This window comes from Lactuca serriola, chromosome 7, assembly GCF_051521515.1.
Source record: "Lactuca serriola cultivar US96UC23 chromosome 7, Lser_US96UC23_V15, whole genome shotgun sequence".
Taxonomy (NCBI): Eukaryota; Viridiplantae; Streptophyta; class Magnoliopsida; order Asterales; family Asteraceae; genus Lactuca; species Lactuca serriola.
In genome coordinates, this window is record NC_136414.1 from 55400016 (window position 1) to 55413923 (window position 13908).

A 13908-nucleotide genomic window follows, 5' to 3' on the forward strand; every position below is an offset into this window, starting at 1 on the left:
TATTCGTTCCGATCTATTTTTTATCTATTTCTGATTTGCTATCCGATAAATTTCTAATATGTTGCTGATAAATTTCTGATTTTCTATCTAATAAGTTTCTGTTGTTTTCTTTACAGTTTTCATACCTTTTATTGCTTGAGTCTCAACATATCGAACCAAGATCACAAGAATAAATATTAGGAGCCATTTTTTTGTGTATAATTTTGAATGTAATTTTAGTTTTATGTATATACAATGGAAAATTAAAGTTTATAATTTTTTGCTCAAATTTTAGGATCCTCAAATTTTAGGGCCTATTTTTTGTTAAATCGCACGGGGTCTCCAAAATCTCGGGAACGACCCTGCATGTGATTTTTATCAAAAACCCTTATTTTTGACTCTTTATGGCTTCAAGACATGCATTGGACATGAATGTCCATTAAACAACGACTTTCATGATGGTTTTGGTACTAGAAACCCTTCTGGAGTAAATGAGCTAAGGACTTTCTGGAGTAAGTACTTAATGGGTAAATCCATGTCTTATTTAGACTCTTTGGAACCTAGGGTTTGAGATTTTGACCCTTTTGGGTGGCCTTAATGGATAAAGTTGGAAACTTTATCCTTCTAGAGAATGTTTTGGACCAGATATGAGCTTTGGAGCACTGGGAATCGAAGAAAACGGCTTAACCCATTAAGCTGTTGGACACCTAGTGCCCACAACATGGAATTAGGTCGCCACAGCATGGTGACTGGGAAAATCACGACTGTCTCGAAGTATGAGGGCCACGACGTGGCCACGGATGACCACGACGTGGCGGTTGACTAAAGTCAACATTGACTGTTAACTTTGACCGTTGACTTTTGGTCAAACACCTAGTTTTAGAAAAAGTGCTAATGGTTTATCTGGTTTGTCTGTATAGGTGGAGCGTAGCATCAGTATTCTGGAAGTGAGAGCAGTAACAGTTGAGCATTGATTGAGAGGTGAGTCCTCTCTCCCTACTTGTGGGTCGAAGACACCAATGTCGACCCACTGGATTGTGCTATGTAGGATGCTAGCTGTCTTTGTGACTCTTGCATGTATGATTGGGTTGAAAGAAACCTCAGGGATGGGCCCATGTATGTATGATTGGGTTGAAAGAAACGCTAGGGCTGGACCCATGTATGTATTATTATTAGGTTGAAAAATACCGCAGGTGTGGGCCCATGATTATATCTTAGGTTGGAATATACCCCAGGGCTGGGCCCAATTGTATGTATGGTATGTGGTATTTTGGGGAACTCACTAAACTTTGTGCTTACAGTTCTATTTATGGTTTCAGGTACTTCCGGTATGAAAAGGAAGGGCCTGACGTGATGGCACGACATCCCTCTCATGATTCCACACTTATGATTATTTTTACTCTAATGATTTGATACTTTGTATTGTGGTTGACTTTGAGACATCTGATGTATGGAACTAATGGTTTAAAAAAAATTATCATTGTTTTTGGGATGTTACAAATAACTTTTATGTTTTTACTCCGATTAATCTTTTGAAACAAATGCTTTTATTTTAGATCTGTAAAGTTGGAATTTGAACCAATGTTGTTAATATTAAATGAAAATTTTGTGGCAAAATGTGGGACGTTACACATAGGTTCCGGGGACATTAAATTTTAGATCATGACATTTGTCATGTTATGCTTGGCTGCTAAGACGATCCAATTATGTTCGATAATGATGCATGGTTAGACGTTGTGGCAGGTACGTAGCTGCTGCTGAGGATTTAATGATTTAGGATAGAGAAAAGATATCGATACGAGAGAGAGAGAGAGAGAGAGAGGTGGTCCATACTTTTATTTATTCATTTTAATTTATTAATAATAATAAGAACAATAAAATAATTAAAAAAGAAATTCGTAAGTATATTATAGTCATTTCCAATGTTTTAAAAACCGTTCTTTTAGTTGAACCGGTATGGTGACCGGTTTCCGGTTTAACCGGTTCGACCACTAAGTAAACCGGTTTCTATTATTTCCATCTTTTTTCGTATTTTCCTATACATATATACATACACAGATTAAGAATTTGATGTCCACAAGTTCAAACATTAAAATACACATTAAACAAGTTGTAAATCAATCTAAATGCATTAAAATAACTATAACCATTAGTTTTACATCAATTTACATGCATTAAAAAGAAAATAAAGTGTTCCTATGAATATATATATAAACACATCAAAAAACGTCATAACATTTATCATGTGCTTTTATTTAGAAAAATTTTTTATTCAATTTTTTTTTAATAAATGTGAAAAAACTATCAAAGTTTATTATACAAAATGTTTCAATTCCATGTGTTTTTATTCAATTTAACCGGTTTAATTGAACCTGTTCACCCGATTTTTTTTAAAAACCGGCCGGTTCGATCTGATTCAGAAATAGACAAAAAACTGGTGATAGTTGAACCACTCCATTCCCCGATTCCCGATCCAACTAGTTTGACCGGCCGGTTCAAACTGGTTTTTAAAACATTGCTCATATCTGATTTGGGACGTAAAATACAACAAATTTATGCCACAAGAACGGTCTGAATACAAAAAAAAAAAGAAGTTAGGGACAAGACACAAGGTTTTAACCAAATCGTACCCGCGATTTTAGTAACTTAGTCTATTTCTTTATGATAAAAAATGAAGTCTAAGTACTTTAAACTTTAAAGTTCAAAGTTTAAACTGTGTTTTGCTTAATAAATTAATATCGTAGTAAAATCAAATCATTCTGTAGATTACTTTTGTATTATTATTCTTTGCTTAAGCCATATTATATATGGGAATACGTGGGAATGATGCAACCTAAAAGAAGCATTTGCGGGCACCACAAATTTATAATTTTATAAGAAAAAGAGGAGTCCTTGCTTGATCGCTTTCCTCCAATTGCTGGACATTCTGACTCAAGTAACACATGCAACACTGGGATTTCACTACATCACTCCGTTCAGTTGTATAATTCCTTGGTAAATTTCTTTTGTAATTAATATTATCGGCTTAAGATTTTATTATTTGTGGGAATTACTTAGGGAGGATGCAATCTTAAAGTGTCTTTTGTGGGTACAACAAATCAACTCCATCTTTCTATTATGTAAGAAGATATATGGAATGGGATCGACAGAAACGAAAAAAACTCATACAAAGATGCCAAGCTCAAGCTTTAATCCACATATTACACTCGAAGTTGGAGAAGAAGAATACCCATACCCATCAAATCTTTCTGCAGCAAGCTTTGTAAGTGTGAAGCTGAGTGGTAGGGACAAGTATGCAATGTGGGAAAGACAGATGCTATGTCTCTTAAAGAGTCATGAAATGGTTGGTTTCATTGATGGAACGTTCGCAAGAAGTGAAACCAGTGTTTCCGGGAAGGAGAAAGTGGGTGATCATCAAACTCACAGGCTGTGGACAAGATCAGATGCTCTTGTCCAAGGTTGGATCCTTGGTTCTGTAACTGAACAAACACTCGGCTATGTTATGCATCGACTCACAGATATTGCAGACTTTAGTGCAAAACATGTATGGGATGAACTCCATAGTATGTATGGTCCTGTTGTTCTTCCACCACCGCCTATTGCTGCAGGTGCTATATCTTTTTTACAAATCCATCTTTTTATAAACTCAGTTGCTGATTAAGATTAACTTCATGCAAAAAAAATTAAAATACTTCCATCTGTTATATATCTCTAAAGCATAATAACACTGAGTTTTTTGTAAATATAGGTTGATTTTTAAATTAATCGGTAGAAATAGGTTAGTTTGAAAAGTCTTTGTAGAAATAGGTTTGTTTTTAGTAGGACCCACCATTTTTAACAATTCTAACGTTTCTAACTCTTGTATCTATCGTTTCTAACTAACAAACTATATATATTACATTTCTAACCTTCCTGTGTTATAATTTTAGTCCTTCAAGTTTTATTTATTTTTTCTTTACCTCCTTTTTTATTTAGAAAAAAACTTCAAACTTTACTAAAGTTATTAAATACATATATTTTTTTAATTAAAATATATAATTACAGATTATGTATTATTTTTAAGAAATTAAATAATGAAATATATCTCACAAATAACTTGAAATACATAACATTATTAATAAATTAAAAGATCAATGAAATTAATGAAATATGTGAAATGTAATAATCCAAAATATCCGAAATATATTCCTAATGATATAACTTATTAAAAATATGGAAAATGATGAAAATGGTCAATATTTAACAAAATTAATTAGAAAATATGATGTTCGATTTAAAACAAAAATAATACAATGTGAAAACCAAAAAAATGAAAACATGTCGCATTCTTTGTTATTTGCCCTGAAAAATAATACATAAATTGTAATATTTGCTAAATATATAATTAAGATTTATGTATTATTTTTGATAAGTTATATAAATTAAACAATATCATCAATGAATTCAAATAGATACTACTATTAAATATATAAAAATGTTAAAAAATTACATTGCCAATTAAAATGACATAACAATACAAAGTAAACACTAAATTACAATATTAACTAAACACTATAACAATTGTAAGGGCGATTTGTCATAATTGCTATAATGCACCAATAGAAATTTAGTAAAATTAAATAGTTATTTAATTAAATAAAGATAAATATTAAATGATTTCCATAATTGTATGTATATTAAATGATATCAATAATTATAAATCTCTTTTTATGGAAACTAATTAAATTCGTCGTTAATGTCAACAATAACATTTTTTCAGAATAAATTTGCTTCTAGGTTTTTATGTATAGGTTCGTGTTTTGTTTTAGGACTCACTCACTTAAAATACAATAAAATTGCATGAAATATGAAGAACGAGAGTGTATTCTATTAGTTTATTCTACTAGAATACAGTTTTATTCTGCTAGAATACACTCTCATTCTTCTAGATACAAATTCATCCTGAAAGAATATTATTGTTGACATTAATGACGGATTTAATTAGTTTCCATAAAAAAAAATTATAAGTATGGATATCATCTAATATACATATAATTATGGAAATTATTTAATATCTGTCTTTATTTGATTAAATAATAATTTAATTTTTACTAAATTCTTATTAGTGTATTTTAGCACACAATAGATGTGAGAAACATTTGAACCTATTTCTCTCGCTTTTCTCTCTCTCTCTCTCTCTCTCTCTCTCTCTCTCTCTATATATATATATATATATATATATATATATATATATATATATATATATATATATATATATATATATATATATGGGAAATTTCAAAATTTTCGGACTACGGATTTCAAACTAAAGATTTCTCAATTTACGGACTAAACAATAAGAAATGTTATAATTTAGTGTTTAATTAATATTATAATTTAATGTTTACTTGGTATGATTATGTGGTTTTAAATGATCTTCTATTTAATAGTTGTATTTATTTAAAGGAATTGACGAAATATATTTTATGATTTAATTTGTTAAAAAACTACATAAATTGTAATTATATATTTTAAATAAAGTAAATTATCCTTAAATATAATAACGGTAAAATTTCTAGTTTTCTATAATAAAAGAGGTAAACAAAATGTAAGACAAGACTTAAGGGTTGGAGTTAAAATGTTAGGGTTGAAAATGCAAAATATATATATATATATATATATATATATATATATATATATATATATATATATATATATATATATATATATATATATATATATATATTGGTTAAAACAAATATATAATAAAGGTAAAATTTAGATTTTCTATAATAAAAAAGGTATACAAAAATTAAGATAAAACTTGAAGATTTGGAATGGTAACATGTTAGGGTTGAAAATGCAAATATATATATATATAATTAGTTAGGCCTTGTTTGATTTGGATTTGACTGGGTTAGGTCAGACAAAAATGTTTTACTCGGTCAGCTCCACGTGTTTGATATGGCTCAGCTTTGCATCTGTCCGGGTCAATAATGTCTGACTCGCTCATACCAAAAAATCTTGCTGACTGAATCTGATTGAAATTCATTCCATCATTGCCCCTCAACCAGTACCACCCTCATCCTCCTTCCCCACACATCAATTTAATCCATGGAAAGGAAAAAAACACGAAAAGAGGCACAAAATAAAAAAGAAACACAAACAGAGTTATATCGCATGGAGATCAGGGGAAGAAGACAACTCAAAATCAGAATTAGGCAACTTTGGTCCTTGAAGATACCCATCTTGCCCTAATCTACCACAACTTTAAATTGTATTGCATAACTAATTTCTGGAAATTACTAGTTGGACCTTGAACTTTTATAATCAATTATTATTATTATTATTATTATTGTTATTATTATTATTATTATTAGAGCATCAGAGTAAAATAATCATTTTGCATCAGCTAACACATTCAGTCAAATATATACAATCAAACAACATGGTTTCTTATTCAGTCAGAATTTATTACTCAGATAAACCTTTCCCAATAAATACTTTCTCAGTCAGCAACTATCAAACGGGGTCTTAGTTAGACCGTTAGAAATAGGAATTAGAAATGTAAGAAATGTGGGCCATACTAAAAACTAACCTACTTTTACAAAGGTTTTTTAAGCAAACCTACTTCTACAAACTGATTTAAAAAGCAACCTATTTTTACAAAAAAAAAACTCTAATAACATTACTTAATACTCATAGCTTTTACTATATAATCACCAAAAAAATTATTCAACCAAACACCTGTTGAAACAAAGAGGGTGATATTACGTATCTAGGGAAAAAAAAAGGTATGACTGGTGCTAAAATAGATCAAGGATGTTCCCTGTTCTTTCCTCCTTACCCCCCTCCTCCTCGATCTGCAGATATGCATGCATCTCATTGTTTTTTTCTTCCTCCTTTCAAATCCCTGAAAGTTAGATTTAGATTAGTTTGGACTACACCACATATTTTCTCCACCTATTAATTAGTTTTTTGTTACCTTCATTACTAAATGTAGATTTCGATCAACAAGAAGAAGAAGCAAGAACAAGGGTACACCATGCTTTATATCACGCTACTCTAACAGGATATTCGAATCACATTGATAACCTTTTGAGGAGAAATAAGGAAGTTACAGTGATAGACAAAATCATTAATAATGGCAACACAGCAATTCATATAGCAGTCGGTACTTCCAAGACGCCAGGATTCTTAGAGTATTTGTTGGAACTGACACCGAAGAACACACAACTACTGGATGTGCGGAATTCAGATGGAAGCACGCTACTTCATGTTGCTGCTATTGTTGGCAACACTGAAGCTGCGAAGATCCTGGTGGCAAGGGACCCACATTTGTTGTTTGCCAAGGACAACGAGGGTCACACACCACTAGCCATAGCTCTTTCTAATATGCATACCCAGACGTCTCAATTTCTGCTGCATCACGATATTGGCATAAAGAAGGATACTTTGTTTTCCGGCAAAAGTGGTGATCACCTTCTCGTTATTGTTATTTCTTCTAAAGATTTTCGTAAGTGTCTATAAAATCAAGATTCGAATATTAAGAAAAAACCAATACGGCTAACTTTAATTTGATATATGTAGGCTTTGCATCTGTTTTGCTGCGGCGTTACACAACATTGCATAGTGACTCTGTGTTAATGGCCATAGCACAGAATTTCCCATGCAAACCCAATATATGTAGGTTTGTTAATTGATTTTGCGTGCTTCTTTGTCTTATCAGATTAATTGTAACTTGTAAGACCTCTCTAATGAACTTCCTGTACATTTCCATGCTGAAGGGACTTATAATATACCTACCAGCGTAGTTCTTAGTACAGCCGCAGATTATATTATTCCACTATGTGGCCATCGGCTGGAAATAATAATGAGGCCATTTATTCTTGGTAGGTCATGAGTTCATATCATGTTCAATAAATATTAATTTGTTGTGTTGTACTTGCTATCTATTACTAACAACCCATACTGAAAAAAAAAAACTCATAAATTTTTTTTTTGGTAAGTTTTAATTTCATAACCCCATAATTCTAACAAATTTTCTATTGCGTAATGCAGTGAGTTATTGGATTGTTATGCTTTTCCCAGTAATCCTTTTGATGTTAGGTAAGATGATTCAACAATTAGGGTCATTATATCACCAAAAGTACAAGAGAAGAAAGTCTATTTATTTGCTTGTGATGCTTTGCAGTGTCGCTATTCGTGAAAGAGAGATTGCAAACTCATTATGACGCTATCATGCTGTTAAAAAGTGTATGTTTTTTATTGAAGAAACACACAGACCCGAGCCCTTATTACACAAATCCGATTCTTGAAGCTACAAGACAGAATGCATACAAAGTTGTAGAGGAGGTTGTGTCCCACTTCCCAAATGCAATTTGGAGTACCAATGAAGATGGTTATAATATTATTCAGTATGCTGTGATAAGTCGCTCAGAAGAAGTTTACAACCTAGTGTATCAAATGAGCGAGCATAAGAATGTCTACAGAACAATCAAAGATTCTTCTGGGAACAACCTCCTGCATTTGGCTGCAAGATTGGCCCCGTCCAACAAACTGAATCTTATATCAGGGGCAGCTTTACAGATACAACGTGAATTACAATGGTTTAAGGTACAGAAATATCTTATTATTCAACATTTGAATTTTATGCCACATACATATAATGTTTTAAGAAACAAAATTATTTACGGATTGTAATATTGTAGGAAGTTGAAGGATTTGGGTGTCCTTTGAACATTATACAAAAGAACTCTTTTGGGGAAACACCTCATATGGTGTTTACAAGTGAACACAAAGACTTGGTGGTTGAGGGTGAAAAATGGATGAAGGCCACTGCAGAGTCATACACAATTACAGCTGCCTTGATCACCACGATTGTGTTTGCAGCAGCAATTACTGTTCCAGGAGGAAACAATCAGGACACAGGCATACCACTTTTTACTAACATCATTGCTTTCAGAATATTTGCAATATCAGATGCTGTCTCATTATTCATGGCTGTTACTTCCTTGTTAATGTTTTTGTCTATTCTGACTGCACGTTTTGCTGAACAAGATTTTTTGTTCAAGCTTCCTACAAAGCTGATAATTGGTTTGGCCACCTTGTTCATCTCAACGACAACCATGATATTAGCTTTTGGTGCAACTTTGTATCTGGTGTTTGGACAAAGCAACTCAAAGATCATCATTCCAATTGCCTTGCTCACATGCTTACCAATTACTTCTTTTGTAACTCTGCAGTTCCCTCTTGTTATTGACATGATCAGTGCCACATATGGTCGTAGTATTTTTGGTAAGAAAAGAGATAAGCCCTTCTATTAGATTTTTTCACGATAATAGAATGATGGACTAAATAAAGTTGAAAAGTGGTAGAAAATACTCAGGTCATTTTGGATTTGATATGTGTTGGTCCTTACTATGTCAATTTGGAATTAAAGATCAAATCATTGTAAAGGTTATATTTAGCAGCTCAAAAGTATTAAAAATAAAGCCAATGGAAAAGAGGCATGAGTACATGAAAAAGGAGAACAACAAGAATCCTTTAACAAAGAAGAAAAAAAACTATACAACTAAAGCGAAAAAACACCGCAAACTAAACTGTTGAGTATAATAAACTGTAGAGTATAAAAGATGCCATAAACACACAATAAAGATGCGAAGAAAAAATTAAGAACATATAAAGATTTATGTGGTTTACATGGTCAAAGCAATCATGTTAATCCACATACAAACTAGAGAGATTTTATTAGATGCATATAATGTAACGCCTCTCGTACAAGTACTAGAAAAGAGTTTATCTTTTAAAATCATTTAATATTTTGGAATATTTGATGCATAATTTGGCCCCAAAATATTAAAGCACAAGTTTTAGTTAAGTTAAGTATGAGAGCATTACATTTAATATCATCAAAAAATGGTATAAAGTGAACCATAGATCTCGTTACCTCATAAATGTCCAAGCTTCTACCAACTAAAGACTTCGTCTTCATCTGCGAGTTGGGGGGAAAATAGTACATTAGGCTTGGGAAGCATAGTGGGTCATTAGGCTTAGGAATCCTAGCGAGTTATATCGGAATCCAACTTCTGATGAAATTGGGTAATGAAAATAACCAACTCCAAGGTCATGATTTCCAAAAGCATTTGTAAAAACATTTCATAAATATTAAACCATTTTTCAAAACAATTCCCAACAACATATAAGTTTATGAATAGATGAATCGATATTCAAATGATGCATTGTGCATGAATCTAATCCCATGCATGAATCTAATCCCAACCCAAAACTCTCCAATCTATATTAAGACCCTCATATTCTAGTCTTTATTCTCAATTAAGCTCATAACTAGCTTACAAAGATGGAAAGTGTTCCCTTGGTCAAGTGAGCCCATATCGGGGTCATAATAAGCCCACATCTAGCTTATTATAAAAGAAAAAGTGTTCACTTATCAAATAAGCTCATATCTAGCTTACAATAAGCACATATCTTATAATGTGGGAAAATGTTCCCTTTGTAAGTAAGCCCATGTCTAGCTTACAATGGGCCCATATCTAGCTTAAAAATTAAGAGAAAAAATGTTCCTTTTGTCAAGTAAGTCCATATCTAGCTTATAATAAACTCATATCTAACTTAAACAGAGTCCATATCTAGCTTATAATAAACTCATATCTAACTTATACAGAGGGAAAATGTTCCCTTTGTCAAATAAGGCCATATCTAGCTTATGAAGATGGAAGATGTTTCCATTGTCAATGTAACACTCGTGTTTCTAGCCTAGACATTTATATTGAGTTGATAGTCTAGGTTAACCTTTGTAACTCATTTTGAAGAAATGAAAAGGAGTTATGTGAATTATGTGTTTTATGCTTAATTATTAGGGCTTAATTAATTAAGAATAAAAATAAGCGTCAAAATTAAAGTGTGAGATAAGCCCGATATTTTTACATAAAGTTGTAGTGGTCGAAACAAGGATTTCGGGGATATAAAGAATACCAAAATCCGAGTTATAACGAAGAAGTTATGACCTGTCGAAGTTTCGCGACAAAACCGGCACGATGCTTAATGTCGTAAAAAGTGAGTTTTTGATAAACTACTTTTTAGCCTTAGTAATCTAAACGAAAGTCGTAGTATTCGTTAAACCGAGAAGTTCGATAAAAAGGACGCCCAAATCTGACTTCGTATGAGGAAGTTATGATTTTTCGAAGTTTCAGTGTAACAATAGACAGCTAAAAACTCGAATTTTAGATCGAGCGATTTTTAGCCGACACAACCTAAACGAGAATTGAAGGTCTCGTCATTAGGAGCACAACGGTAAAAAGTCTGACGAAAACGGACGTCGGATGAAGAAGTTATGAATTTTTAACGGATTTCCTATCCCGGTCTGTTAAAAATAATAATATAAAATTTAAAGTCAAAATTAGCCGACAAAGTCTAAACGTAAGTTGTAGATCGTAATTTTAGCTACGCGTGCATATAAAGAACGTAAAAAACGGAGCTCATATGCGAAAGTTATGGATTTTAGAAGTTTTGGCGCGAAAACCGAGAAATTTCGCATAGTCACAATTGCCACGTCACCCTCGCTTAGAAAGTGACACGTGTCCTGCTGAGTCACCTGGCTGCTGAGTCATTAGGCTGCTGAGTCATGCGAGCCACATGCCCTCTTCTGATTCGACCGAGGAGGAGGCCCAATCCGAAGCAGCCAGCTCCCCAGCCGAAGCTTCACCCAGCTGCCGCGTGTGTCCAAGCCTCGCATAGCCTAGCTCCGAGCCTCGCAGGTGCGCCAGCAAGCCGCGGTCCACTTAGAAGCCGCCAGCGAGCCCTCGCATGTGCGAGCCATGTGCGATCCATACGAGCCATGTGCGAGACACCCCCTGCGAGCCGTCGGATCTCCGAAGCGTGCCATCTTCTCAGCCGTTGGATCAAACTTCGGACCCTATATATAGAAGGGTACCTGCGAGGGTTTCCGGTTACTTTTGGAATTTTGCCATTTTTAGCCCCTCTCTCCATATTTTCTTCATCTTAACATCCCGCAAAGCCCCGATATCAATTGTAAAGCCCGGAATACCCCACGAAGTGCCCGAGAAGCCCGGAAAATTTATCTTTTCGGTTTCGAAGCCCGACTTTTACAAAGCCCGGTTTCTCAATATAACTCCCGGTTTTATTAGAAACGATCGTTTTAGGAAACGAATTGTTGCCCGATTATCATCAAATCAAGTGAGTGTATAGTCACTTTCATTTTACACATAGATATGAAGTATTTACCTTATAATACGTGCTATGTGTAAATATATTAATTATTTATTTGAGGTGATTGTTGTGTTGATGTTTTATACAAGTTTTAAACTGTATAAGTATTTTTATCTACAAATATGTTGGGTAGAACATGGGTAGATTGTGATGTGTGATAAAATAAAATTGATGAGAGGCCTCGATGTGTTTTGAGATCCAGTCATCTAGCGGAGTTTGGATGACGACCACGGATTTTCTAGACAGTCCAGTGGGAAACATTAGCAGGTCCGCAACCTGTAGGTGTTAATGAACTAAGAGTGTTCATTCGCTGTACTCCATCCCCCTCATGGTTGCCTTTAGGACATGTATGGCTGAGGAAACCCCTTAGCAGTAGTGTCCATCCCGATGATATTCTTTAGGCTAGGTCCCTTGTGACAAGTGTTTAGGGACATAAAGTGAGGATAACGGGAACGGGTAATCAGGGTTATTGTTGATTGATGAACTTAGTAAGTTTGTTATTATTGTGGGTTGAAAACCCTATATGCTCACCAGGCTCCCAAGCCTGACCCACTCAGCTTTTTATGTTACAGGTAGTGGACCCCGAGCATAGTCGGAGGACAACGAGAGATTTTTGGATTATAGGCCAGTAGTTGTAAATAACTGTTGAAAGGCTTATAATGTCTTGTTTATGCTTTTGATCTGTATCGGAACATGACATCCCGAGGTTTTGATATATATATATGGAAAACATATACCTTCTTAATGAAGGGTTTTGATAAACTTTTATCATATTTTGTTTGGGGACCAATTTCGCAACATCTTTTAAAAAGATTTCTCTGATTTTATTTTAAAAAACATAAATTAAATCGGTCTTTTCTGGTCGAGAAATTAGGGGATGTCAAAGTTGGTATCAGAGCATTAGTTTAAGCGAACTAAGAAATTGTAGAATTTCTAGACTTGAACTTAGAATGTTAAGTGATGATTGTGAGATGAGTGTCTACCATATTTTAGACACGAGCACTAGTTTATTTTAGGGAAGATGCCTAAAAGGCCCTTATGTGCTAAATGCTATGTGTTTGCCATGTGTGCCATTATTTGTTCGGATCTATGGTCTGTTGCCGACCGGATCTGGAAACCTTATGTGTGTAGGATTCTAAGCGTATGATTACGAGATTAGAACTAACATGTAAACGTTTCGGAGTGATAAGGGAATTGACATGTCTAACAAGGATAAAGACCTAAATTCGCCTTATTCGTTATATAGATTGTAATGGCCATAACTCGTAGTGGAGCTGCAAATGCAAACGGAAACAGGGATCAACAGCCTCAACCTCAAGTAGTTGAGCAAGTACCTGTTGTAGGAGCTGCACCTGAGCCAAAGCAATGATGCAAATGATGTTAGATCGCCAAATGGAGGAGACAAGGCGATTACTACAACAACATAGGGAAGAGACTACGATGCCTGTTGAACAGCCCGTATTGAATGAAGGGGAATCAGTAGGAGGGAACTACAGTGGGACTCTTGGTCAAGCCAACCCACCGATAGTTAGACAAAACAACCAGGATGGAGGAGTTGATGGACGCGGATGCAAATACAAAGATTACATGGCATCCAAACCGCCGTGTCTATCTGGGAGTCCGACACCGGTGGAAGTCATGAATTGGATCTCCGAAATGGAGACGATGTTTGAAAGTTGCGAGTGCAGCAACAAACAAAAG

General features: G+C 34.1%; 1 protein-coding gene across 1 annotated transcript; it reads left to right on the plus strand.

The window, feature by feature from the left end:
• The first annotated feature begins 2929 nt into the window (after nt 1-2929).
• Nucleotides 2930-9423, plus strand: LOC145060951 (uncharacterized). Its single transcript, XM_079008286.1, has 7 exons — nt 2930-3587; nt 6962-7474; nt 7549-7644; nt 7746-7850; nt 8020-8067; nt 8153-8574; nt 8670-9423. Exons 1-7 carry the CDS (start codon nt 3116-3118, stop codon nt 9282-9284), a joined length of 2271 nt encoding a protein of 756 aa, XP_078864412.1. The 5' UTR covers nt 2930-3115; the 3' UTR covers nt 9285-9423.
• The last annotated feature ends 4485 nt before the right edge of the window (nt 9424-13908 follow it).

Bases quoted from the DNA above. Each gene is read 5' to 3' on its own strand.
- LOC145060951 (XM_079008286.1), top strand. From the start codon at position 3,116: ATGGGATCGACAGAAACGAAAAAAACTCATACAAAGATGCCAAGCTCA. The intron at 7,475-7,548 runs GTAAGTGTCTAT...TGATATATGTAG, and splicing joins TATTTCTTCTAAAGATTTTC to GCTTTGCATCTGTTTTGCTG. The intron at 7,851-8,019 runs GTAGGTCATGAG...TGCGTAATGCAG, and splicing joins AATGAGGCCATTTATTCTTG to TGAGTTATTGGATTGTTATG.